The sequence below is a fragment of the Podarcis pityusensis genome (genome assembly GCF_964106645.2).
Source record: "Podarcis pityusensis genome assembly, chromosome: 1".
In the NCBI taxonomy this organism is placed as follows: Eukaryota; Metazoa; Chordata; class Lepidosauria; order Squamata; family Lacertidae; genus Podarcis; species Podarcis pityusensis.
Window position 1 is genome coordinate 22,487,238 of NC_138028.1, and position 25,300 is coordinate 22,512,537.

At 42.8% G+C, this 25,300-nt stretch overlaps 1 protein-coding gene across 2 annotated transcripts in view; it reads right to left on the bottom strand.

Annotated features, from left to right (window-relative positions):
* SLC24A4 (solute carrier family 24 member 4) overlaps positions 1-25,300 on the bottom strand; it is a 105,799-nt gene that overhangs the window by 21,223 nt on the left and 59,276 nt on the right. The window contains exons 3-10 of one of the 2 annotated variants that reach the window (XM_080977629.1): positions 12,479-12,555; positions 8,411-8,485; positions 7,867-7,951; positions 7,310-7,413; positions 4,808-4,882; positions 3,010-3,035; positions 2,217-2,270; positions 135-277 (exon numbers count right to left, since the gene is read on the bottom strand). In XM_080977629.1, coding sequence (XP_080833755.1) covers positions 135-277; positions 2,217-2,270; positions 3,010-3,035; positions 4,808-4,882; positions 7,310-7,413; positions 7,867-7,951; positions 8,411-8,485; positions 12,479-12,555 — 639 coding nt within the window. The remainder of the gene's footprint in view (positions 1-134; positions 278-2,216; positions 2,271-3,009; positions 3,036-4,807; positions 4,883-7,309; positions 7,414-7,866; positions 7,952-8,410; positions 8,486-12,478; positions 12,556-25,300) is intronic. The other variant, XM_080977630.1, reaches the window with a different exon arrangement.

Sequence of the window (25,300 nt, forward strand, 5' to 3'; positions counted from 1 at the left end):
TGGGGCAGAAAAGAGGAGTGTTCCCCATCACAACATTTTGTTGCAGGTTCCAGTTGTCAATGTATGGAGAAACACTATCAGAGAAAAATATTTCTCATCAAGCTTTTGTCCAGCTCCTGTCTGCTTAGCCTTACCTTTCCACAGCAATGGCAATGAAGGGTCATCACAGCTAATGTCAAAAGATTCATTACCATCTTCCAGTTCGCTGTTGACAGTGTTGCCATTGCCAACATTCATGCTTTTGATAGTAAAGAATTTCTGCATCTTCACATTGTACCTAGATGGATAGAGGGAGAAAAATGCTAACATTCTAATGGCAGATAGTTGACTTCCAGCAATCTTTTCTATGGCACTTTCCCAGTGCTTGTTACCACTGTGAAAAGGGTAGGTTGAGACACAGCTATTTGCCAAAGGCCACCCAGGGAACATCACTGGATGATGAATGCAATACACTTTGGCCGTGATCCAGCCAAAATTAATCAATTTTACACAGCATTGATTTTTAAGTGCAGAAATAAGAGCATGCCTATATATCTCCCGCTAAATGCAATGGGGTCTAAAAGTACATATGCTTCAGCTGGATCATGACTCATGTTTTTTATGGGTACACATACAAACAAAAGGTATGCATGCAACAATTGTGTATATTACACAGGTATAAAAGCTATGTAATATACATGGTGCATTGCTACATGAACACCACTATTACTAACTTCCTATAGCAGCTCCTCACATTTCAGACAAGGTTCTCTCCCAGTTCCAGTCCTAACTGGAGGTGCAGCAGAATTGAACCTGGGACCTTCTGCATCCAAAGCAGCTACTCTACTACTGGGCTAAGAGCCTTCCCTCAAACAAGGCACAATCCCTGGTTCAGATGTAATGTGAAGCCAAGAATAACGGTTTGCTTTCTCTGCATGCGAGTGGGTAGCACAGAGCCCTTTTATGTGTGATCATGGCAAACCATTAACTATTGTTCAACATGGCAAGCAAACATGACCATTGTCTACTTCTGCTCTATGAAATGAAAAAGATGAATAGCAACAAAAGAAAGAGAGAGAACATCTCCCATACACATCACACTTTTGATCTTTCTCAAGATCAAACCTTTCTCCTACTGCAAGTCATGTAAGTCAAGTAAAAGGGAAAGGACCCCTGGATGGCTAAGTCCAGTCAAAGGCAACCACGGGGTGTGGCACTCATCTCGCTTCAGGCCAAGGGAGCCAGCATTTGTCCACAGACAACTTTCCAGGTCATGTGGCCAGCAGGACTAAACCGCTTCTGGTGCAACAGGACACCTTGATGAGTGCCAGAGTGAATGGAAACGCTATTTAGCTTCCCACCACAGCGGTACCTATTTATCTACTTGCATTGCCATGCTTTCGAACTCCTAGGTTGGCAGGAACTGGGACTGAGCAATGGGACCAATCAGAAATCCCAAGAGGCTCAGTGGTTTAGACCACAGCGCCATCCACTCCTTCCACTGATGAAAGGTTCTTTGATCTAGAGGATGCCTTTCATCAATGGAACAGCCCAGGAGGCCATTTTTACCAAATCCCCTTCCCCCTTGCAGTCCACACTCCACACCAAACCACCTCCCATGCTGTCCTAGAGGGTCCCCTAACTTAGAATGGGTGAATCCATCAGTTCTGGTTCCTCTCAGCTTCTCATTTTTCCAGTCTTAGGTTCAGTTTTCCATATTTCCATAGCAGCTTGTTGTGCATATTTGTACAGAGTGGATGGCTGGAAAACTGCATTGCATATTTCAGAGAAGTGTAAATGTCAAAGGATGGCTGTTTTTAAGTTTCCATTTGTTTCAGAATTGGATAGGTTTGCCTTCAAATGCAAACTGAATCAAATTTCTTCCCCACCCCTACCTGCAATCATTTGGAGTAGATTTGGAGGGGAGGGTTTGGTTAGCTTAAGGAGACAATGGAAGGCAAGAAACCCACTTTCCACAGCAGTATTTCTTCTTAGTTGCAACTCCCTTCAATACCACGGCAGCCTCCACAGGGCCAAACTACTAACTCTCTGTGCTTTTTTGCACACAATATATATCCAGACAAAAATCTATCCAACCTGGGGAATGTTACAGCAATAAAAGGAAAAGGTGATCTTATCTGAGTAATCATTAGGCATGCATTAAATCACAATGCATCCCCAGATTAACAATAGCCAAACACAATTAAAGATCAGTGGGAGAAAAGAAAAGTACTTACTTCATGATAAGTATATAGAACGAATACATAATGATGAGCACAAGACTTTCCCACCTCAAAGAAATAAAAAGAAGGAAATTAGTAAAGTACTAGGTGCAATTAGCAGTGCTGTCACTAGGCCACAAAGCATACTTTTCTTGGGAAAGCACCACTGATACCACTGTGAGCAATTATTTTCTGCCTTTTGTGCATGCAGGGCTCCCATCGTTCATGAAAACAGATTTGCCTCTTCGGGGCTTTTTGTTACGGGAAGCAATTCATAAATTTAATAAGCTAACTAAACTAACTATTGTCATGGGCAAAAGCTCTTTGCTCCCCCTTTCCCTTTGCACCTCGTCTCATTATCTGCATTATTTGGAAGTTCGGATCCCAATTTGTTCATAATTACTTTTTTTGGCTTGTTGGGACTTTCATCTCTTTAGCCTCTTCTCAAGCCATCCTTTCTGCTTTCAGCTCCATTTTCTCTGTTGTTACCTTCTGAACTGGCGTTCTCTAGGTCTAACAGCCTCTGCCACTCTGCTTGCCAAACCATTTCCCTCTCTTGAGACACCTTTCTTCAGCAAAGACTTCCCTGAAACACTGTAGCATCACTTTATTCATTTATCTAATGCTACGTGACCTTCACCTGCCCCTTCACCCTGACTAACCATTCACTTATTTCAATCATCGGCATTGCAGTGACAGAATGGGCTCAAGCCAGGGGTCTCTCTCTTGTCATATGGCCTAAAATACTTAAGACAAGGTTACATTCTAATCTTCAATCCATGTGCAAGAAATAAGAACCACAGCTTACCATACAATTTTCTCATCATAGATAAACTAAAAGGGAGGAGAAAGGAGAGAGAGAGAAAAGAAGAATTATATTTCTCTAGGGCAATCTGAAGAAATTCCAGTACATTACACAGCACATGAAAAGGCTTAACAGAGGCAGATATTAATGTCTAGCATAGAATGGTTTCTGGGCAGAAAAGGACTTTCAACCAATACAAATGTTTGATACTGTATAACCGTTGTGGCAGTCAAGGCCAAATTCAACACCACATCTATACTGGGTGTTTGTGGCAAAATAAGGTGGCAATTATATTGTACGGATGCAGATCCAGACTCACAGATGGTGCCTTAGGTTTAACAGCACTGGGGTATATGAAATATTACACACAGGTGTATCATGAAGCCCTGGCATTCCCCCCCCCCCATTTTTTAAAACATCTTTTTTATTAAAGATTTCTTGGTTTACAAAAGTATGTGCAATGTCTCTTTATTGTTTCCCTGTTTAGGGAAGTTTTTTAATGACTAATAATAATAATAATAATTTATTTATACCCCGCCCATCTGGCTGGGTTTCTCCAGCCACTCTGGGCGGCTTCCAACAGAATATTAAAATACAATAACCTATTAAACATTAAAAGCTTCCCTAAACAGGGCTGCCTTCAGATGTCTTCTAAAAGTCTGGTAGTTGTTTTTCTCTTTGACATCTGGTGGGCATTCCACAGGGCGGGTGCCACTACCGAGAAGGCCCTCTACCTGGTTCCCTGTAACTTGGCTTCTCGCAGCGAGGGAACCATCAGGCCCTTGGCACTGGACCTCAGTGTCCAGGCAGAACGATGGGGGTGGAGACACTCCTTCAGGTATACTGGACCGAGGCCTGATCTTTTAATGTATTTTTAATCTCCTGTTGGAGGCCGCCCAGAGTGGCTGGGGGGACCCTGCCAGATGGTCGGGGTATAAGTAATAAGTTGTTGTTGTTCTTGTTGTTACATTTTCTACAGATCAGTTTTCTTCCTAATGTAACATTTAGTGTTACATTAGGAAGAAAAGGGGGGAAGAGGTGGAGGGGGGGCATGGTGAGTGGGGGTGGGGTCGGGTGCCAATGTTTCTATTCTACTTGACGTATGTATTATTTTTAAAATGAAAAGCGGCCCTGGGAAGGCTGTAGTTTTGAGTAGCAACACTGCAGGTTGCTTTACTCAACCATTTCTAAACTGGCCTCCCAACTTCTTCCCCACTCCTGTTGGAATCCAGAGATATGTTTTTAATATTGGTTTTTCACTTTGGGAAAAAAAGTTAAGACTTTGTTCATGCATTTGCATTTGCATTTGCATGCAGTTCTCCCCTACAACAGAATGCAGTTCCCTGCTCTGGGAACATTGTGAGAATGGCAATTAGACCCAGCCAGCCAGAGCTGCTTGAAGCATCGTTGTTCCCTCTACCACTGCCAGGTACTGTAAGCTCAGCTGGGTTAATCAAAGTGCCACCAGAGACCATCTTGCCCAGGGCCCTCTCAAACATGGAGCCAGCTCTGATGGATTGCATGGGGCTTGAACAGTGCACTCCCCTAGGTAACATCGTAAGTGGGAGGACTTCCAGTTCCAGTTGAGGATGGGAACGGCAGCTAGATTTACAGCTCAGTAGTTTTTTTTGAGCTTTTAAATTTAGTTTTAAATTTAGTTTTAAGCATCATAAGTGACCTCATCTACTGATTTTTCATAAGAAATCCTAAAACAAACAAGAACTTTCTGGTGGCAACAGCACGTCTCAAATTCAGGCCCTTCACAACTCCATGGAGGTGCAGGTCAAAAATGGAAACTTACCGCAATAAGCACGATCACAGAAATGGTATAGTAGACAGAGTCCCTGAACACAGACCACCAGGTGAGACGGACCACCTGGAAAGAGGACAGAGTTACTCCAGAATTACTCCTTAGCCATACTTTCATCTTAGGGTTTTAAAGGACCGATTCTGAAAATACCTGGTTGTATAGTAGCTTTACTATACATGAGCAATTCTAATGAACAAAGCGCCGGTTCACATATGCAAGCACATTTCTCTGTTTGCTCATCACATATGACTTAGGACAAGATAGCCAACCTGGTCCTCTCCAAATGCTGTTTGATGCCAACTCCCATCATTTTTGACCATTGGCCATAATGGCTGTGGAGGATGGAAACTGTAGTCATACAACATCTGGAGGGCACCATGTTAATGTAGTAAGAACTGTGCTAATATGGTCTATGGGTTATTTCAATGCAATCCTGCCCACCCAACACAACATGCATGGTCTCTTACCTTCTTTTGCTATCAAAGAAGGGGAGTTCTGGATCTCAAGGGAAAGGGCCAAAATTGCCAAAATTCAGTAGTAGGTAGACCATGCGGAGCCACTACCAGATGGGGTAAGCAACAGGGAGTTACATGGACTGATGGTCTGACTCAGTATTAGGCAGCTTCCTATGGTCCTATGTTCTTATGTTTTAAGAACCACACGGGAGACATCAGAAAACAGTAGCCACATGGGTATTCATCCAGGTACCCTACCACATTGAATGAAACCCCTCATACCATAGGACGGGGAAACTGTTGGCCTTCCAGATGTTGCTGAACTACAATGCCCAGCAAGCATGGCCAGGGATGATGGGAGTTGTAGTTCAGCAACTTCTGGAGGACCAAAGGGTCCCCCACAGCTGCTGTGGGATATTCAGGGCTATTACGGAAGAACTGCTTCACTCTGACGTAAGAAAAATTCTGAACATGGTCTTAATTCTGTCTGATTAAACACCCACAGGGAAAACAGTTGTACAGTGTGATGCTTTGTGGGCATAATTCAAAGTTAAGCACACTTTTAAATCCCACCGACAACCATGGGATATTGAGCATATGCACAAGTCTTTTCTAGCGAAAGCAATGGACTTTGAAGTGCTTCATTTCGGCTGGACTGCACCTCTTGTTCATTACAATTTACCATGAAAGTAGAAATATTCAGGTTTGCAAAGTAGAGAAAGGGCTGTGTGCTCAGCTGAATATAAGGAGAAACATTAGGTACTTCTGCTATTCAGATGAGTATTCCAAAGAAGTAATTCTTTAGTAATTACGAAGTATTCTAAAGAACATTCATCTGAATAGCAGAAGTACCTAATGTTCTCCTTATATTCGAATGAGCACACAGTGCTTTTTCTCCAAGTCAAAGTTGAATATTTCTACTTGTTTGGTAAACTTTAATGAATGTCCATTAATATTTTAAGAACAGGTGCAACACACACACACGTTCCTAAGGAAGGTCAGTGTCAACAAAGCTACAGGGGAATATTCTACAGTTCTTTGTGACTCAGCCTACTGTGTTGGAGGCATTCTGGAAAGAGGAAGAGCCGATTCCCCTCCAGAGCCGAAAAGCACTTCTGGAGAGAGGGGATTTTCATTGGGATTGTGATGTGGGAGGGAAAAGTTAAAAAAATGTATATGCCATAGTCCAAAACCTGCTGCTCCCCTCCAACCCTTATTTCATGTTTTTAAAAGATTTGCACAAATACAAGTGCTGAGTTTAGCATCAGATCCACTTTGGTCAACAGAAACTAAAGCAAGCCCAAAACTTACAGCACATTTGTTAAGTCTTGTTTCTGTGATTAAGGCCAAAAGAAATGCTTCCCTTAAGAGGCAGGACATGAATCCAACCATTAGATATGGCACTACATCACAAGAACTGAGGATATGTCTCCCTCAAGCCAATATTTATTTTTTTTATAAACAAGTGTCTTTATATTTGCACACACACCAGCTGGGTTTGGACATAACACTAAGTCATGGTTTATTTTAACCATAGTTTGTTCAACGAACCCCAATAAATCTTACAGTGGAACAAACAAGTCATGGCTTGTTCCTCCAAAGTTTGTGTTGTTTTCCAGGTGCTGTTGCTCTATAGCTTGGTGAACACCCGAGCAGAGGTGTCCATGTAAACCATGCCAAAGCAAGACTGCTGGGGTTGGATATACCACCCAACCATAGTTAAATAAGCTATGGTTCATAAACCAACAACAAACCACGGCTTCACAACATGGGTTATTACTAGAAAACAAACCATGGTTAGCCTGCTGGGCTGGGTTCAGATGAACAAACAAACCGCACTTTGGCTAAACAAGCCAGGACACTGTGAAGCTACTTCAGGTTTATTCATTTAGGTATCATCAGCAAATGAACAGAGCTTATTATGTTCACAATCACACAATTCCTTTGATTTTTAAATAAGATTTACTCCATATTATATTATCTGATTTACCCTCCTACGCAGAAGTAATGGTAAAGAAAATGAAAGAAACCTACTAACCTGTCCAGCAAAAAGTCCACAGACCCCAATAATGCAAAGAATATTGAAAACGGCTGAACCAACAATGGTTCCAACTCCTACATCACCATGAGTGATAAACACACCTAGACAGAGAGAAATGAAGGAGGGGGTTAGTAATAGATATGCTAAAAATAACAACTAAATGACATGATCCTTGGGAAGGGCCATAGTTTAGTGGCAGAGCATCTGCTATGCATGCAGAAGGTCCCAGGCTCAATACCCACCATCTCCAGGTAGGGCTGGGAGAGATTTGTGCCTGAACCCCTGGAGAACCTCTGCCAGTCTGTACAAACATGCTGACTGTACAAACATAAATTACACCCATCGTTCCACCCACATTTGCCTCTGGATCTACCCTCACCAGTTCCCCACCCCTGACACAGTGTATGATTACTGTGTGAAGTAGGCTCCCACTTGAACGTCATTAGGATAGTTATTTTGAATACCAGTGGTCCATGCACACATCTGTGTAGTAACCACCTTAGTTTTCCTTTGGAAAACTGGTGCATATGAACACTACAAAGGAGATTCCTTACCTATGACAGATGCAAATAACTCTGGGGTTGAGCTTCCTGCAGCCATAAATGTGGCTCCTGCAACATCTTCGCTCAGATGTAGTTTCTGAAAGAAACATTTGGGACCCATTATTCCAGTATGTGATTGGCAGAAATGCTAAATCTTAAAATGCCATCCTTGGCTGATATGGCCTTCAGATGCTGGGGTGAAGCAGACCATAAACAATTAGAACTAAGAATGGAAGGATCTGTCCATTTTGGTTCTCTCAGTTTCACATTTTTCCAATAATAAACACATTTTTTATGATATGCAGTTTTGATTAATGTTTTGCTTCACATATTGTTTCAGGAAGTGTGACCTTGGTAGATTCAGCTTCAAATGAGACCTGAATCACACACACACACCCCAATTCCTGGTTAGAACAAACAGTCCCATGTTTGATGTGAAGGATGAAATAATATATGGTAGGTTCCATTTTGTCAGGCAGGGATGCAGCTTCTCCCCCTTAAGTCTACCAACTGTGAATGCATAAGTTTTAAAGAGCAAAAATACTCTTTCACGTACCTCACATATTTTTTCTAAAGATGGAACAAAGAAATCATCACACACAATAGCCAAGGCATAGAACATATACAGAGCCTGTGGGGTGGAGAAAAAAACAAGAATATATTACAAAACTTGGTCACAAGTGAAACTCGCTTAGTACTGAGTACTGATCCTAATTAAACAAATGAACCCCAAACTCAACTGACAACTGATTCACTTAGAAAGAATGCCCATTACAAGTACCAAGTCTTCATGGCAGCAGTGGTGATGGTAGGAGCTGGTGTCTAATAAACATTTGTTCCATATTCCTGTTCCTTCAGCTACTTTTCACCTAGGTCCCCTACCTTTAGCTTTCCTGCCTCCAATGACCTCCATCTACTGAGTCCTCCATCTCCTTGTTTCAGGGGTGGAGCGCTAGATTTGGCTAGCAGGCTAGATTCTTAATTCCCACCCCCATGGGTCAACACTGACAGGTCAGTAGAGTGGTCAAAATTCAAAAGGGCTTTCAATAACTGCTGATTGGTGGTTACAGTGAGCTGCTTTGAAGTCTGTTTGCAAGAACAGTTTGGATTCAAACCACACCTGCAAATGAACAAAGTGAGGCTTCTTGACCGGCACTGGCAGTGAACCCATCAGCTGCACTAGGGAGCTCCTGATGGCCCCAACACTATGAACAAATAGTGTTAGAAACTGAGATACGAAAGCTAGGAGCTAAATGGCACCTTAAACCTAGGTTATGGGTACAACAATGGAATGTCTAGGCACACTTTTTATAGAAAGAATACAAAGCTGAAAATGAATGAACTGCAGCTAAAATATTATATTCATTTTTCACATGGTCTAGTTCTCATGTGAAGACTGCAAAATACAAAGCCATACTTCCCCTGCCTGCCCCCCTAATATTCTTAAGAGGGTCTCTTCTCCAGTCTTCAGAGAGTAGCTGGAAGTGGGGAGGCAGAAAAAGGTCCTCCTTTCCTTCCACTCTGCAGTTTTAATCTGAAATCTTAGGCACGGTACTGCACCCAGAGCTCAGAAACTGCTCGCGCTAATGAAATCCCTTGTAGCAAAAAATGCCTAGGACTATTGGAGTTTCAAATGCTGAGAACAAACCATTGAAACTGGATCTGAAATGGATGGGTTTCCTGGTCAAGAAGATTACAATCCTATGAACAACAGTGACCCTACCCTAGGCCCTCCAACTTGTGTGGCTGCTGCACCAAGTAACCAGAAGGGCAAAGCCTCCGAGGACACCTCTCCAGGTCTTAGTAATACATGCCAGATTCATCAACTATCAAATGGTAGGTCAGGGATCTCTTGTTATGGGCTGATTTGGCACTTAGCAGCAACAGGACCAGGGATGAGGACTTTCGGTTATGGCAACCCAAAGCCTTTTGTGTAGAAGATGGCCCAGAAGGAAAAATGACCTTCAACTTTCTTATGCCCCTTCTTCTTACCTGGTCTGATCAACCCCTGGCCCTATACCTCCCTCTGCTAGTCACAGCAGCAGTACGGGGTGCCAAAACACTCTCCCAGTTCTCCTCACCAAGACAGACCTCTAATCTCCTTTATTATTAAAATAGCAATTTAGCCAGAGGCCATTTGAATCATCCGATTTCTCAAAATACAAACATGAAATTCAGATTTATTCTTTAAAACAGTACAATTGAAAAGAACAATTTGCATTTAAAATGTGAAACCACTGAAGAGGTGACTTTAAAGCAGAAATGTAAATATAACTGAGCCTGATTATGGATACTGAATTGAATTAGTTCAGAAATTTGTAGAACTGCTGAAGAGAAAAGAGGAGGCTTTATCATAGGCAAGCCATTACTACTTCCTGAAACCCAAAACAGAAATGGGTTTGTAACTTGCTGCCATCTTATAGACCTGGACTCTAAGCATGCTTTCTGTGAACAGAAGGAGTCCTTCCTTTTTCAAAAGGACCTTCAATCCATTAGCGGCTGGTGGAAGGGAGCAGGAAGGTGATTTCTGCTCATTCTGCTCCACCCCCACCCCCCGCAGAATCCACCCCCTCCCAGCAAACTGTTTTAGAAGGTCTTCTAAAATTAGATTTTGGGGGGCCACAAGAAGCTGCAGAGGGGAGGAGAATCAACAAAAATTGCCCCCTTCTGATAGAAGGTGTGTCCAATGTGCAGAAATTGCACCTGAAATGTATGTTAGATGCTAAACAATAAATAAAATAGGTAAGTCCCTTCCCTGAACTACACACAGTCAATTGAATACATGGGTGTTTTGCAGGTATTGAGATTCCAAAGCAACATCTTCATTATTTAGTCCTACAGAGAGAAGGTTCCACTTGCTCATTACTGTCTCTTCCATTGACAGGAATGGGGATCCAGAATGGGGAGCCACGGTGCTGTGTGTGTCAGTATACACACAAGGCCTGGGGCTGGTCATCTTGTTTTAAGAAGCACCATAGGTCTCTTCCCCCTTCTTAGTGCAACCCATCCCACAGCCTGGAAAATGCACCTGCAAGAGTTCTCCTACCATTCATTTATATGGGCCTGCATCTTCCTGTGAAGTCTGTGAGCAGGCCTGTATGTTCAAGAGCTCTGTGTTGCCTTGCTGCATACAAACCACCTTAAAGTTGCAAATTCTGCGCAGGCTGATCTAGGAGAAAGTCTCACTGGACAAAAATTTGGCTTATTTCTGACCAATGTGCATATGATCAGGCTGCATGTGTACTTGGTTGCTTGGAGGGATCCATTTACCAATCCTAGATGAAGAAAACTGGGTTATGCCCAATGGTCTTCTTTCTAGAAAGTTTGCAATGCACCATAAAGAAACAGTCACATCTCCCTAAAGCTGCCACTTGGTGATTTGTTTATTTTGTCTTGCTGCTCCCTGTATGGGATATTTTGTAGTCCACCTCAATGAAATCAATATATAACAATATAGGATCTATATTTCACAATAATCAACAGCTGCAGGGCACATTGCAGGTTTTCTTTTAAAAACTAGGAAAATGTTGAACCACAATTGTAACAGGTTTTCCTGGAAATATACTGTTATTCTTTTTTCTGAGGGCTAAACTACAATGAATGTTATGAATTGGGGGTCAGTGCACATGGCTGTTAATCAGAAGGTTGGTGGTTCAAGCCCACACAGGGACAGCATTGCAGGGACCAGATGACCCGGGGGGGGGGTTCATTTCCAACTCTGCAATTCTATGATTCTATGAATGCTTGCAAAATACATTTAAAACTACATGAGGAGAAGTGAAGGTTATGTGCTCAGCCCTGCATCTTTGCTCCCAATCAGCTTTTACAATAATAATAATCGCCATCAGACTTCTGTGACATGCATTCGCACGCAACATGTAATTTGGTCCTGAAGCACAAGGAGGATGTAAAGGAGAAGTCTCCATGTTTTGCATCAGGATAACCAAAGTTAAAAGGCAAATAAAACAGGATAGAACTGTGCATTATGAGGCTGCTTAGAAATAGCAGGCAAGTCTTAAGTTATTCCCTTCAGCTTTCCTAACACGCAGCAAAACTTGCGAGTGTCCTGGCATCATCGCACTGAATTTCCCTGCCCTTACCAGCAGAAGCCGATGATACAGGGTGAAGAGATATCCTACAGCATTTCTGTCAACTACTAGCCCATATTAAGTGTCATGTGAGATTCTGCCCTGAGCTTTTTTAGGAGCTGAGGCTCTGTGGACACTCCTACTGCATCGTATCAGGTCAGACGGTTTGTCCATCTAAGCAAGTATTTTCTGTTTTGACTGGCTGTGTGGCTTTTCATAGTCTCCAGGAAGTCTGTCAACTGAAAGCAGAGCTCCATTAAAGAACTTACTCTCTCCAACCCTTCAGGATGAAGTGGGCTATAAATGGAAAGCATATATAAATTAAGGGCATAGGTGGGAATCAGTGTGTCCCCTCCCCCCACGATGTTTTTGGACTCCAACTTCCACCAGCCCCAGCTAGCACAATGGTTAAGGATCATTGGGGTCATAGTACAACAACATCTGCACCCCAAGTTAATAAATAAATCAGTGTCACGCTTAAGCTAACCATCTGCACAATAACAGCAACATATATGAGAAAAGTTAGGTATACTTACACCAAGAATATGTAGCAATACTGCTCCTTTCTGCCTTTCCTTATTTGTGAATAGATCATCAGGAAATTCATGAATTGCTGAAAGAAAGAAAGAAAGAAAGAAAGAAAGAAAGAAAGAAAGAACAGGAAAGATTAAATTAGGGTGTCAAAAACAAAAAAACACAAGGGGGGAGGAGTAGCATTATATGCAAATGATGTTGCTCCTCATCATCTCGGGGGAAAATGACAAGTGGGGTGCTGCAGGGTTCTGTCCTGGGTACTGTTGCTGTTCAGTGACTTGGATGAAGGAATTCGGGTGATGCAGATGACACCAAATTTGCAGATAATGTCAAACCACAAGGGGTAGCAAATGCCACAGAAAACAATATCAGGATTCAATATAACCTTAACAGATTGGAGAACTGGGTCCAAACTAACAAAACAAAATTCAGCATGGACAAATGTAAGGTTCGACACTTAGGCAAGAAAAACCATCAGCACAAATATAAAATGGAAGACACTTGGCTTGCTAGTAGTAGTAGTAATATTAATTACTTTATTTATACCCTGCCCATCTGGCTGGGCTGCCCCAGCCACTCTGGGCTGCTTCCAACACATATAAAAACATAGTAAATGTGAAAAGGATCTAAGGGTCTTAGCAGACAACAAGCTTAACTTGAGTCAAAAGTGTGATGCAGTTGCAAAAAAAAAAAAAAAAGCTAATGCTTCTCTAGGCTGTACCAACAGAAGTATAGTGTCCATATCAAGGGAAGTAATAGTCACTCTCTATTGTGTCTTGGTCAGACCATAACTGGAGTACTGTGTCCAGTTCTGGGTGCCACTATTTAAGAAGGGTATTGACTAGCTGAAAGTGTGCAGAGGAAGGCGACCAAAATGATCAAGGGTCTGGAAACCAAGCCTTATGAGGAACTTGATGGGGTTGGATATGTTTAGCCTGGAAAAGAGGAGACTGAGAGGAGAGATGATAGCCACCTTCCATATCTCTAGAGCTGTCACTTGGGAGATGGAGCAAGCTTGTTTTCTCCTGCTCTGGAGGGTCGGACACAAAGCAACAGCTTCAAGTTACAGGAAAGGAGATTCCAATTAAACATTAGGAATAACTTTCAGATAAAAGAGCTGTTTGACAGTGGAACAGAGTCCCTCAGGAGGTGGTGGTTTCTCCTTCACTGGAGGTTTTAAAGCAGAGGTTGGATAGCCATTTGCCATGGATGCTTTAGTTGAGATTCCTGCATTGCAGGGGTTGGACCAGAAGACCCCCCCCCCCCGAGTCCTTTCCAACTCTACAGTTCTATGATTCTGTGATAAAGAAAGCTTAACATTCAGGAAAGGCTAGGATTAGCCGAGTACACTGCACACGGCAACACTTTCATTCCGTCTCTGGGGAACAAATATTAAACCTCAAATAAATAAATCTCAATCCAATTAATTTTCCTGAAATAAAGATTTTGGCCTCAATACACCACGGAATAATCTGCATGCAGAGAGCATATCTAAGCCAATGCACACATGAGAGGCAACAGGACTGCAGGGAATCCCTTACACCAAGCAGATTTAGGCACACACATAGTGCTTGATCTCCTTTCCATCAACACCAGATCGGACAATACCCAATACTCAATTTGTGCGATAGTAACTTCTGTGGGCTGATTTGCAAGGCTAAAGTGAAAGCCTGTTTTTTTTTAATTCTTGCAGCCTCTAAGTGACTGAAGGCCATGGTTCCTACCACATTCCCCAGGATTTTTGAGTGGCTGCAAAAGGATGTTTTGGATGTGCCCCCATTTTACTCTGAAAATGAATTTGGTTCAACAGAGCTGAATCAGAAGCACAAGCAGCTCTTGGGAACACAGGAAGCTGCCAGGAAGCTGAGTCAGATGATTGGCTCATATAGCTCAGCATTGTCTACACAATGCTTGACAGCATCTCTCCAGGGTTTCAGGCAGGAGGCTCTCCATGACCTACAGGGGAATGAACCTGGGACCTTTTGCATGCAAGGCAGAAGTGCTATCACTGAGCTACAGCCTTTCCCCCGTAGCTCTTTTTAGACTGTCTCCTATGGTCACCCTACAGCATGGATGGGGAACTTAAAAAAAAAAAAAATCCAAACTGAGCATTGCAGCTCAGTTGGTAGAGCCCCATTGTTGGGCAGAATATTCATGCATTGCAGGGAGTTGGACTATATGCCCCTCGTAGACCCTTCCAGCTCTACAACTCTATGATTCTATGAAGGGGAATCAGCTGAGAGCCACATGCCAGTGTGGGGCAAAGGATGTGTCTCTCATCTTTGTACCATTGGCCACATCCCATTCATGCAAAATTTAGGTGCTGGCAAGGGTGTGTCCTGGGGCCCAGACAGAGAGGCCTGGGGGGCTGCATTTTGGGCCCAGGAGGATCCCCACCCTTGCTCTACAGCAGTATTTTCCAAACTTGGGTCCCTAGCTGTTGTTGGACTGCAACTCCCATCATCCCTGACCACTTTTCCTGCTAGCTTGGGATGATGGGATTTGTAGTCCAACAACAGCTGGGGACCCAAGTTTGAGATGGGAGCTCTCATGATGAACAATACAAATAACATGGGTTTCCTGCCACTCTCCGTCTCTCAAGGACATGTCCCTAAGTGTGAGCTACCTTCGCTTTCCCTTATCCCATCATGTTCATTTGGATCTACACTATCCCTACAGTGAAAACCATGTGGTCAGTTCTTCAAGAATTTGCTGCGCAGAGCGCTTTGATACACTTTAATTGCCCCAACCTAAATTTCTGGAATGCGACTGAATCCCTCCCACAAAACAGAGGCAGTCTGGAGGCAACAGAGCAGGCACAGGAGTCAGCTAACCAAAGTCTTCCCCACTATGGTGAGATAAATTGTATTCCTATTTAAATTAAGGTAATTATTGATAAATATGCATCTAGACACATAAACCAACACTGCACAATGCAAATGTTATGCAAATATTTGTATTCTTTTGCAGTGGATAGTTTCCTTTTTCACATTACAAATTGGCCCCTCAAATTTTAACCATGATTTTCAAACCCAATTCAAATTGTGGTTAAAATCTTGGTCTGTTTGCGATAATGATGTGAACGTGCAAATATTTTTTGGGGGGGGAGGGAGAGGCCCATTGCATTTTAAATTTCTGGTGCACCTGTAACAGCAGAAGGGCAACAAACCTGCTTTTCAGAGTGTGTTGCCAAGTACTGCAAATCAGATTTGTTTTGTTTTTTTAAGTCCCAAGCCTGGCTCCTTTAAAAACAGCAGGAACTTATGAAAACCCAGCCAAAAGGAACTAAATAAAGTTGTGTTAATGCTGCAAACTGCATTAAAGGACTGAATTATTCATAATATGTTCAGGAGCATAGCCGATAAATCACTTCAAAATTCAATAGGCAATCAATTGGGAGTAGCACATAAAATGTTGCTTTGATACAGATACAAACCTTCCCAGTTGCACTTTTCATGCCCATGGGCACCAAATGGCGCAACATCATCACAGAATAAAAGAATAATAATGTGCCAATCTTTTCTGAAGTCCCAAAGACAAAGCTGTATTTTTAAAAACCTCTCTGCCAACATTCAAGACAAATGCAAATAATCCAGCGGCCAATAAAGCAAGAAGGAGAGGGGGAAGGAGTACAAGAATTTGGCATATAACAGAAACAGAGTGCTTATTGCTGTTTTTGTGTTCTGCAATATATTTCATCATTGCTATCAAACCAGAGTTGCCTAGCAATTCTTATATGAAGAGTCACCTTAATTTACAATGACTTTTCTATCTGGATTTTCACTGTTTGAAATATGGCAACCCTAATGTTGTGAGTCTAGCAGAGTGCGTATTTCAGCTTACCTGGGAATATCAACATTCGTTTTTAAAAATCTCACAAGTTCCTAGCCTCCATCACTGCTGAAATCTGAGAAGCTGGGGCGGGGAGAGGCTGAATAAGATTTGAAGTGGTTGGGGAGTCAGTACTGTATTCCAAAGCATAGTTCCCCCCCCTCCCCCAACCCCGCTGCCAAGAATAGCCAACACAGAATTACCGTATTTTTTGCTCTATAAGACTCACTTTTTCCCTCCTAAAAAGTAAGGGGAAATGTGTGTACGTCTTATGGAGCGAATGCAGGCTGTGCAGCTATCCCAGAAGCCAGAACAGCAAGAAGGATTGCTGCTTTCACTGCGCAGTGATCCCTCTTGCTGTTCTGGCTTCTGAGATTCAGAATATTTTTTTTCTTGTTTTCCTCCTCTAAAAACTAGGTGCGTCTTGTGGTCTGGTGCGTCTTATAGAGCGAAAAATACGGTAATTAAGCAAAGCAGTAAAAGTGAAGTATAATAAATTAAGCTCAGCGTGTCTGATTCATATCCGTTGCAGAATCCATATTTTTTAGCACAGAATATGCACATGCATGTTCTTTCTCCAGAACCACATGGACCATTGAAGACATGCTTATTACAGAAAAGAATATATTAGGCTCTGCTGAAATTCCATAGAAGTGATGTGCTAACTGCTTCTTTTTACATTTGAAATTCTGATCAGACAATGCTATGCAGAATTCTTGCTAGCAACTAGCTGACACTACAGAGAGTGGCCCAGAAAATAATTTGAGAATGTTACCTACAAGTGGAGGCTGTGGGACAAAGGAAGCACATGCAAAACATATAGATCATATGAAGCCGCATTTTGCATCCCAAAGTAGTGCAGCCTTAGGGTGAGCTGGCCATCATTGGTCACAACCTGACTGTTGCTGGATTTTTGCCATTTCTCAATAGGGCCATATGTCTCTATCTGCTTAAAGGTGCAACGAAAGCTCCAGCCAAGAATTGCAATTGAGTGTGCCCTCCATTATGGTGGGTCTTAACCAGGTTTCAAGGTCCAGGCAGGCACCTGTGGAGAGAGGCAGTTTTCTTTTAGAGCACCCTCACCCCAAGCTGGTCCCAAGCTGTGAAGGATCTTAAAGTTCAAAACCATGAGTAGGGCCCAGGAATGGAGAACCAGTGAAGATGGCAAAGCACTGATCCAATGCGCTTAGATTGCTCAGTTCGAGATATTTAGTTCCTAAGTAACTTAAATTTCCGGAACATTTTCAAAGACAGCCCCAAATACTGTGCTATGTTAAAAGAGAGGGGCGGTGAAGAATTCAGGAGACAAGAAAAATGGGGCGCTTATGAGGTCACCTCTGAAATGACTCTCACCAATTCCAAATGAAAGGGTGGAGAAAGTCACAAACAGGCAACACTTAATTCTCAGACTAGTTCCCTCACTTCTCTCCTTCTGTGCTTGGAAGAACCATATACAAGGGGTGTGGGAGGGCGAGTGTGTTTGTTTTGAGCAGCAGAGATGAGGGGAAATAGGGAAAGGGAGATTGGCAGCATTTTTGGCACCATGTTCATCAGGAGATGGTGCATATTGACACTGGGATGAAAGTGACATTATTAATCTTCTGGGACGTTGAAGCAGATAATCCACAAAACGGCTGCTGGCGTGCGGTAATCTTCAGTGGTTGTTGTCAATTTTTCGAGAGGCCAGAATCGCTCCACATTATGTAAACCGGATGTTACTAAATCAAGCAGCTCCCTCAAATCACTTGCATCAGGCAGTGCATTATCCTCCTATACAGCTGCCCCCTGCACTGCCGCTCGGGATTTATCATTCTCTCACAGACCTCAGTACAAAAGGCAGCATGCGTCCCCATTTATGATTAACCAGCTAAATTCCCACTGTGTCGCTTGGCAAAGCTGGTACCAAACAACAGGACAATGTTTATGCACCTAAAATGTAAGGGAGAGAAAATGGAACACGTGTCCATTATAGCCAGCTTAATTAAATTACTCCCAGCTCCTCCCAGTCTTTCATTAGAACCCTTCAAAAACCCAAAACAATGCAGCTGTGTTGTGATGGGATTAATTGACTGGAAGTTACACCATGACACTGGTGGTGCATCTGGAAGTCCGCAATGTTCCTCTATGCACTTTGTGGACTGTTAATGGTTTTGTGGATATCTAATGAATCTGAATTTTGAAGGACATACTTCTTCATGCAGCACATAGTCAAACTATGGGACACTACATTCCATATAAGGCAGTGATAACCAGCAATTTTAAAAGAGGATTAGACAAATTCATGAAGGATAAGGGAACCAATGGTTGCTAGCTGTGATGACTATGCTCTGCTTCCACGGTCAGAGGCAGTAATGCTTCTGAATACCAGTTGCTGGAAACCACAGGAGGGGAAAGTGCTCTTGCCTTCAGGTCCTGCTTGCATGTTTCACACAGGCATGTGGTTGGCAATCATGAGAACAGAATGCAGGACTAAGATGGGCCATTGGCCTCATCCAGCAGGCTCTTCTTATGTTCTTACATCCCCACTTCCTGACCTCAAATAAGTAAGCCTGGGATGTATGTTATTTTATTTGTCTATCTCATTTGCATGCCACCCTTGCTCCAGGGAGCTCACAATAGCATCCCTGGGGTGATCCCATTTTATGTGCACTACAGGTAGGTTAGTCTAAATGCTAATTACTTGCTCAACAGATTCCAGGAAGCTGCACAGCAAAGCAAAGTAAGGATTTCTAGTCCAGCACTATATGCATGATAACACATTGATAGCAGTGCAATCCTATGCAATGATAATGATGATGATGATGATATTAATAATAATAATAATAATAATAATAATAATAATGCATTCTTATTCAGAAGTCCCTGTAATTTCAAAAGGGCTTACTCTCTAAAAGCGAGTATACACTCAGCAAGCGAAAATTCTATTAAAATAATAATTGTACATAAGATTGCAGCTTAGGAACTGCATCACTAAGCAGCAACCTTAAAACTTATCAGAGGGTGAGCGCCATTCATCAATAAGACAAGGTGAAGCCATTTGCCTCAGGTAGCAGATCCGACCCTTGCCCTACCTTCTCCCCACCCCAGCCACTGAGCTGCTGCCAACCTCCCCCCCCCGTAGGCTTCACTCGTACCACTGCACCCTTGTCACTGCATTGTGGCGGCATTGTGGCACAGGCACCTGTGCAGTTTCACTGGCAGGGCTGGTGGCAGAACAGGTGCAACAGCTGGGCAAGGAGGCTTGGTTCTGTGGGGTGTGGCATCAGGGCATTTTGCCTACAGCAGCAAAACATCTCAGGCTGGTTCCACTGGACACAGTGGAAATAACTTCCAAGTAAGCATATCCAAGATATGTCCTGTGAATTGCCATTTTAGGTTTTTCTTTCAACTCATTTTCTATTCTTTTAATCTGCTGCGAGCACCAGAAATTTGAAGACCACTTCTTCCAAACACAGTCTTTCGTTTGTTAAAACCAGAGGTGTGGTGGCCCAGTCGTCACAGGGGATCAAAGACTCAGCAAGGTCCCTGTCTCTAGCACCCTAGAACCACCCAGTCAGCATGAAAGTGGATCTTTCCAGCCACTGAGAAGGAGCCGTCTGCCCCTTTGTGCTGATTCAAGCCAATCAGAGTGAAAGGTGAGTCAGCCACTGAGGACTGGCTCCTGTTAGGATTTTTATCTCTCTGAGCTGCTCCAGCAAGTGGTACTGTTGTACTATGTTTTGTGTACATCATGTGAGTGTCTGAGTGAGCATGAGACAGGAAGTCTGAGGACTGTTGGAAGTTAGTTTCACTTCTGAAAGTGTTGCTGTTCTGTACTGATGCTGAAAGAGCACAGACGTGCTGATGGAGTCTTTGTATATAGACTGTAAATAAAGTAGTTTTAGAGCTACTGATTGAGTCTTTCTTCTGCAATGATACACCAGAAGACGAGTGTGCTCCTCTCAGGAGAGAGGAGTCGCTTATCACCGGTCTCTCTGGACTGAGGGAGATTTACAGCCAGGGAGGACCACTGGAGAGACGCCCCGAAGACTTGGGAAGTTGGGGGCCTTCCCAGGCGTGTTTCCAACAGCTCCTTGGGTCACTCTTGAGAAGGCACATGGGAAGAACATCATGCAGTTGTTGTTCTGGATGCTCCAAAGCTAAGCATTTGGGAACACTGAAAACAAAGGGTGTTCCAAGTTCTGTTATGTAAGATGGAACTGCAAGGAAAACGCCATTCGCTCTGAAAGAAGAGACTGGAGCTCTCCAAATCATTTGCCTATGCATACGCGCACACACAAAAAGTAGCACATGCATCCTTAATTGCTCTTATTGTATAATTATAAGATTACTGTATAATCTTAGTGGATTATAAAGTCTTATAAGGAAGCATAGCAGTGAGAGGGGCGTGGCTGTGATTTGTATGAATGGATCAGGGACTGGCTAGATGAGGGGGAATGGTGGGAGGCTACAGCCAGGGAACCCACCCCACAGGGAAGCATCAGAGTGGGAAGGCTCCGAGTCAGGAGGATGGTGGTGGGATTCAGAAGATAAGTCAGAGGAAGAAAGTGGGCAGACAAGTTGGAGGCTGAGCAAGCAATAGGTTTAATTGAGAGTGAGACAGCTGAGGAGGAGGAGGCTGAGGCAGCAACAGATCCCCAGCAATCTGCCACTTCCACAGTTTCCCCCTCCCCTCCTCCTCTGTCCTGAAGAATGAGGAGGCCATTGCATGTAGCATAAGAAAAGGCACAGACAGCCCCTCCATGAAGGAGTTTGCTACTATGGGGAAGGCAGATCGCTGGAGGCTCAGATCCACAGTTCTGGCAACTGCTTCATTCTGCCCACCAAGTTCTCTGCTGTGTTTTGTCTCTCTGAATAAAGAATCAACCTTACTGCTCACTTTTGAATTTCTGTGCTGAACCAGCCCTGACACTGCACTTCTAAATTTGCTACTGCACTACTGGTTAAAACACCATGAAAATTGCTGTATCAATCTCTGTATTTACAGATAGATCTTTTTAAACAAGCTCTGGACAACTCAGCAGATGATCATGTGATATGTTTGTTTTTTGAAAAACACTCTCAACAATTGGGTTATCAACACACAAGTGTTAAATGGAAATGCATTGCTTAAATGACCACTTTGTGTGTCTCCTCTAGTTTTCAAATGTAGAGTGGCTCTGCAGGAGCAAGGGATGTGTGGATTTGTGACTGACACCTGATGGTTATACTAGATAATGATTGCAGCAGACATTCGTGTATAGCAGGAGAGCGTTGCTCCCACATGCCCTGTCTATACTGCTGAAGGCAGCCTGCCAATGGACTAAGTTCCAAAATCTCATAAGCCTGACAGAACATCTCACCAGCCACGTGGAACTGCTGTTTTATAACCCATCCAGGCATGTGATTTCTTCACCTTATCGCCAGATGATTCACCCACAGAGGCAAGAAATCCTCAGCAGGATGCTGATTGTACAGGGCATTCTGTGACTTCCCTGACACAGTTACTGCAAGTGGGATTAGTCCTTCTACAGGAGCCTCCCTGATCTTAAATAGCTATACATAACGGGCTGGGCTATGGGTTATTTTAGGCAGGAATTTGGGTTGATAAGGAGCAAGTTGCTGGAAAATTCTTGCTGATTCTGCAGTTTAATCGAAGCATCCTAGAGGGATGCTTGTTTTTGCTTGTTTGCTTGTTTTTGTAGAGCATCCTGTTTCCTGGGGTTAATTTCTGTTCAGGTTGGAAAAGATGACAGGGCTCCTGCACCTTTAATAGTTGTGTAGAAGATGAAATTTCACCAAGTGCAGTTTATTATTAAAGGTGCAGGAGCCCTGCACTCACCTGCTCATTTTATTTCTGTTTTACATGAAATGAATAGGGTCCATTTTAAGACTCACTATCAAGAGCGTGCGTGCGTGCATGCATACATGCGCACACACACACACACAGGAACAGCAGATGTTTCTGGGAAGCAGACAACCAGGACATTGAATTATCCATCGCTTGTTCTTTCATCCCAGCATCTGATCACCAGGGATATGCTGCCATGAACATGGAGGCTCCATGTCTCAATCATCACCAATAACCTGTTAATAAGCCTTTTAAGCCTGGATAGCTCAGCTGGCTAAAACATGGTGCTGATAATACCAAGGTTGCAGGTTTGATCCCCATATGGGGCAGCTGCACATTCCTGCATTGTAGGGGGTTGGACTAGATGATCCTCAGGATCCCTTCCAACTCTATGATTCTAAGCGATCTGGTTTTTTTATTTTAAAAAAACCCATTGCACAGTCAAAATATAGCAAGCAGAGATGAAGGAGATCTCTACTAAATGGGTGGGTCATTAGGTCTTTCTAGATTGTTGGCACTGCACAAAACATTTCCTCCCCTACCCCATTCCAACATTCCATAACATACATTTGTGAAAAAGCTGGCAAATATTAAAGGACCATAACTGCAATATATCAGTTTGTGGCTTGAGAAATGTCTGCTTGTTTATATTAGTACTGTACAGTATATGAAACCAAAGTAACAAACTTTCAAGGAAGCAGGGTTGTTGTTGATTTGTCCTCCTGCTACTAGGATCTGTTCAGTTAATTTACTCATAATTGCAAAGTCCCATAGCTGACAGAGAGAGTAGGGACCTTAGATAACCTCCATAACTAGGCAAGACATAGCTTAGTGGCAGCAAGTAGGCATTTAATTACTACTTCATAAGTAGGAAAGGTATCTCCTGCCAACCACTATTAAGGAGAATAAAAAGCACCTGTTTCATTTATTTAAAACATGTCTATACTATTTGGATTTAAGGGCAGCATACAACCAATTTATATCACGATATAAATAATAGAGCAGACAAAATCCTTGAAAATGAAAGTAGGATTTACAACATATTAGAATGCCTGGGTAAATGCAAATAGTTTTCCTGAGGTCAAAATGTTTCGCAGGTATCATGTGAGACTGTTAAGGGAGGGCATTCCATAACTGAGGTGCCACTACTCAGAAAGCTCTCTCCCTTGTTCCTGAATACAGCACCTCTATTAATGGAAGCACTCAGGGGATCTCAGTAGAAGTTATGGGCCCATTGCAATGGGAAGAAATGCTCCTTCTTGAATCTACATCCCAAACTATCTATGGCTTTATTAAAGATAATGATGGACACTTTGCATTGATGCAGAGCTATAATAATAAGAATAATAATAATAATAACAACAACAACAACAACATTTACACCCCGCACATCAGGCTAGGTTTCCCCAGCCACTACGGGCAGCTTACAATGCATACAAAAACAAAGTAAAATGTCAAACATTAAAAAACTTCCTGATACACCAGTTATAAAATTGGTGTACCAGGTATACCAAACCTGGCAGTTCCAGTCATAACTATGACCTCTGCATTCTTCCCCAACTGAAGCTTCCAGTTTGTCTCCAAAGGCAGTGCCATGAATAACCCACTCCAGCAATCCAACTGGAGGACCAAAACAAACACCACTGTGGCCAGACTATCCCTGTCCAAAGATCAATTGATTCTATGAATTCATTACAGTCAATAAACCAAAAATAAAAAGCATACAGTACACAATCTCATCACAAAAGAGATTGAAAAGTTTAACATAAAAAGCTATCACATAGAACTATAATAAAATCATCATCATCATCTTCATTGAATATGATGCCCCTATTTTCATTGGAGAAATGTTGGAGGGTATGTAGACCTACTGAAATCAATAAACATTATTAAGTCACGGCCAATAATTTCAATCGGTGGTCTACTCTGAGTAAAAACTTAGTTGAAGGCCACCCTCTGCCAAAGGGTGATTTCATGCATCTGACAAAATGAGCTCTGCCAGAATAAAGGCACCACACAATACTCTGTTGTTTTTTCTGCAACTGACTAACATGGTTACCCCTCTGGAATAACCTAATCAGACTGTCGTTTCCAAAACAACCGCCCCTTTCTTTTTCAGTTCTTAGCAGTAGGCAGAAAACACCTGAGCTCCGCTTCTGTTAACCAATGAGTTTGTAAGAGAGATGCAAGATGAGTTACAGGCCCGTTAATTCAAAGCAACACACAACTTAATGAGCGACACTGAAAGAGCCTGCAAAGGGCAAGTCCTTCAGAAGCCGTTCTGCACACGGGTTTAATGGGCTGCCCTGCTAAGACAATGAATAGCGGTTGCAAAGGAGCCTGGAATGAAACAGCACTTAGCATGCTTGCAGCCCCCACCCCACCCCACTTCTTCTTAGTAATCAATTTGATGTGGTGAGAAGCCAAAGATCAAACCTTCTCTCTCAGGGAGAGTACCATATGGCAGGACAGGAAGTAAGCTCCTTGTGCTCCAAAACTTGCTTGCTCTCCCTCTCCCAATTCTGCAAGCAACAGCAATTGCTAAAACATTTAATCTCTGCAGTATATTAATTCAATTTGCCTGGCTCAACCAAGAGAAGGCTGCCAAATGCGATTATCTTTGTCATGGCGAGTGGCAGGTTACAAAGCAAACGGCGGACTCGAACTGCAAACTATTAAATCCACCGAATATTTGCATTCTGAAAGGACGGTGTACTGTGTCTTAAAGAAACAAGACTCCAGAAATGCTCTTTTGCTCTGACTATAAACATTCTTTGTGTAAAAGTCAAGATTAGCGAAATAATAATAATAATAATAATAATAATAAATTTTATTTATATCCCGCCCTCCCCAGCCAAAGCCAGGCTCAGGGCGGCTAACAACAAACAAATAATCAAACAATCAAATAATCCAACATTCTAAAACATTTCATTATAAAAATTAATTAAAATCAAATTAATGGCAACCGTTAAGCAAAGTTCTGTGCAGGTTGCCAGAGGAGGGAGTCAGGCTGGGCCCTGACCAAAGGCCTGGTGGAACAACTCTGTCTTGCAGGCCTTGCGGAAAGATGTCAGGTCCCGCAGGGCCCTAGTCTCTTGTGACAGAGCGTTCCACCAGATTGGAGCCGCAGCCGAGAAGGCCCTGGCTCTAGTTGAGGCCAGCC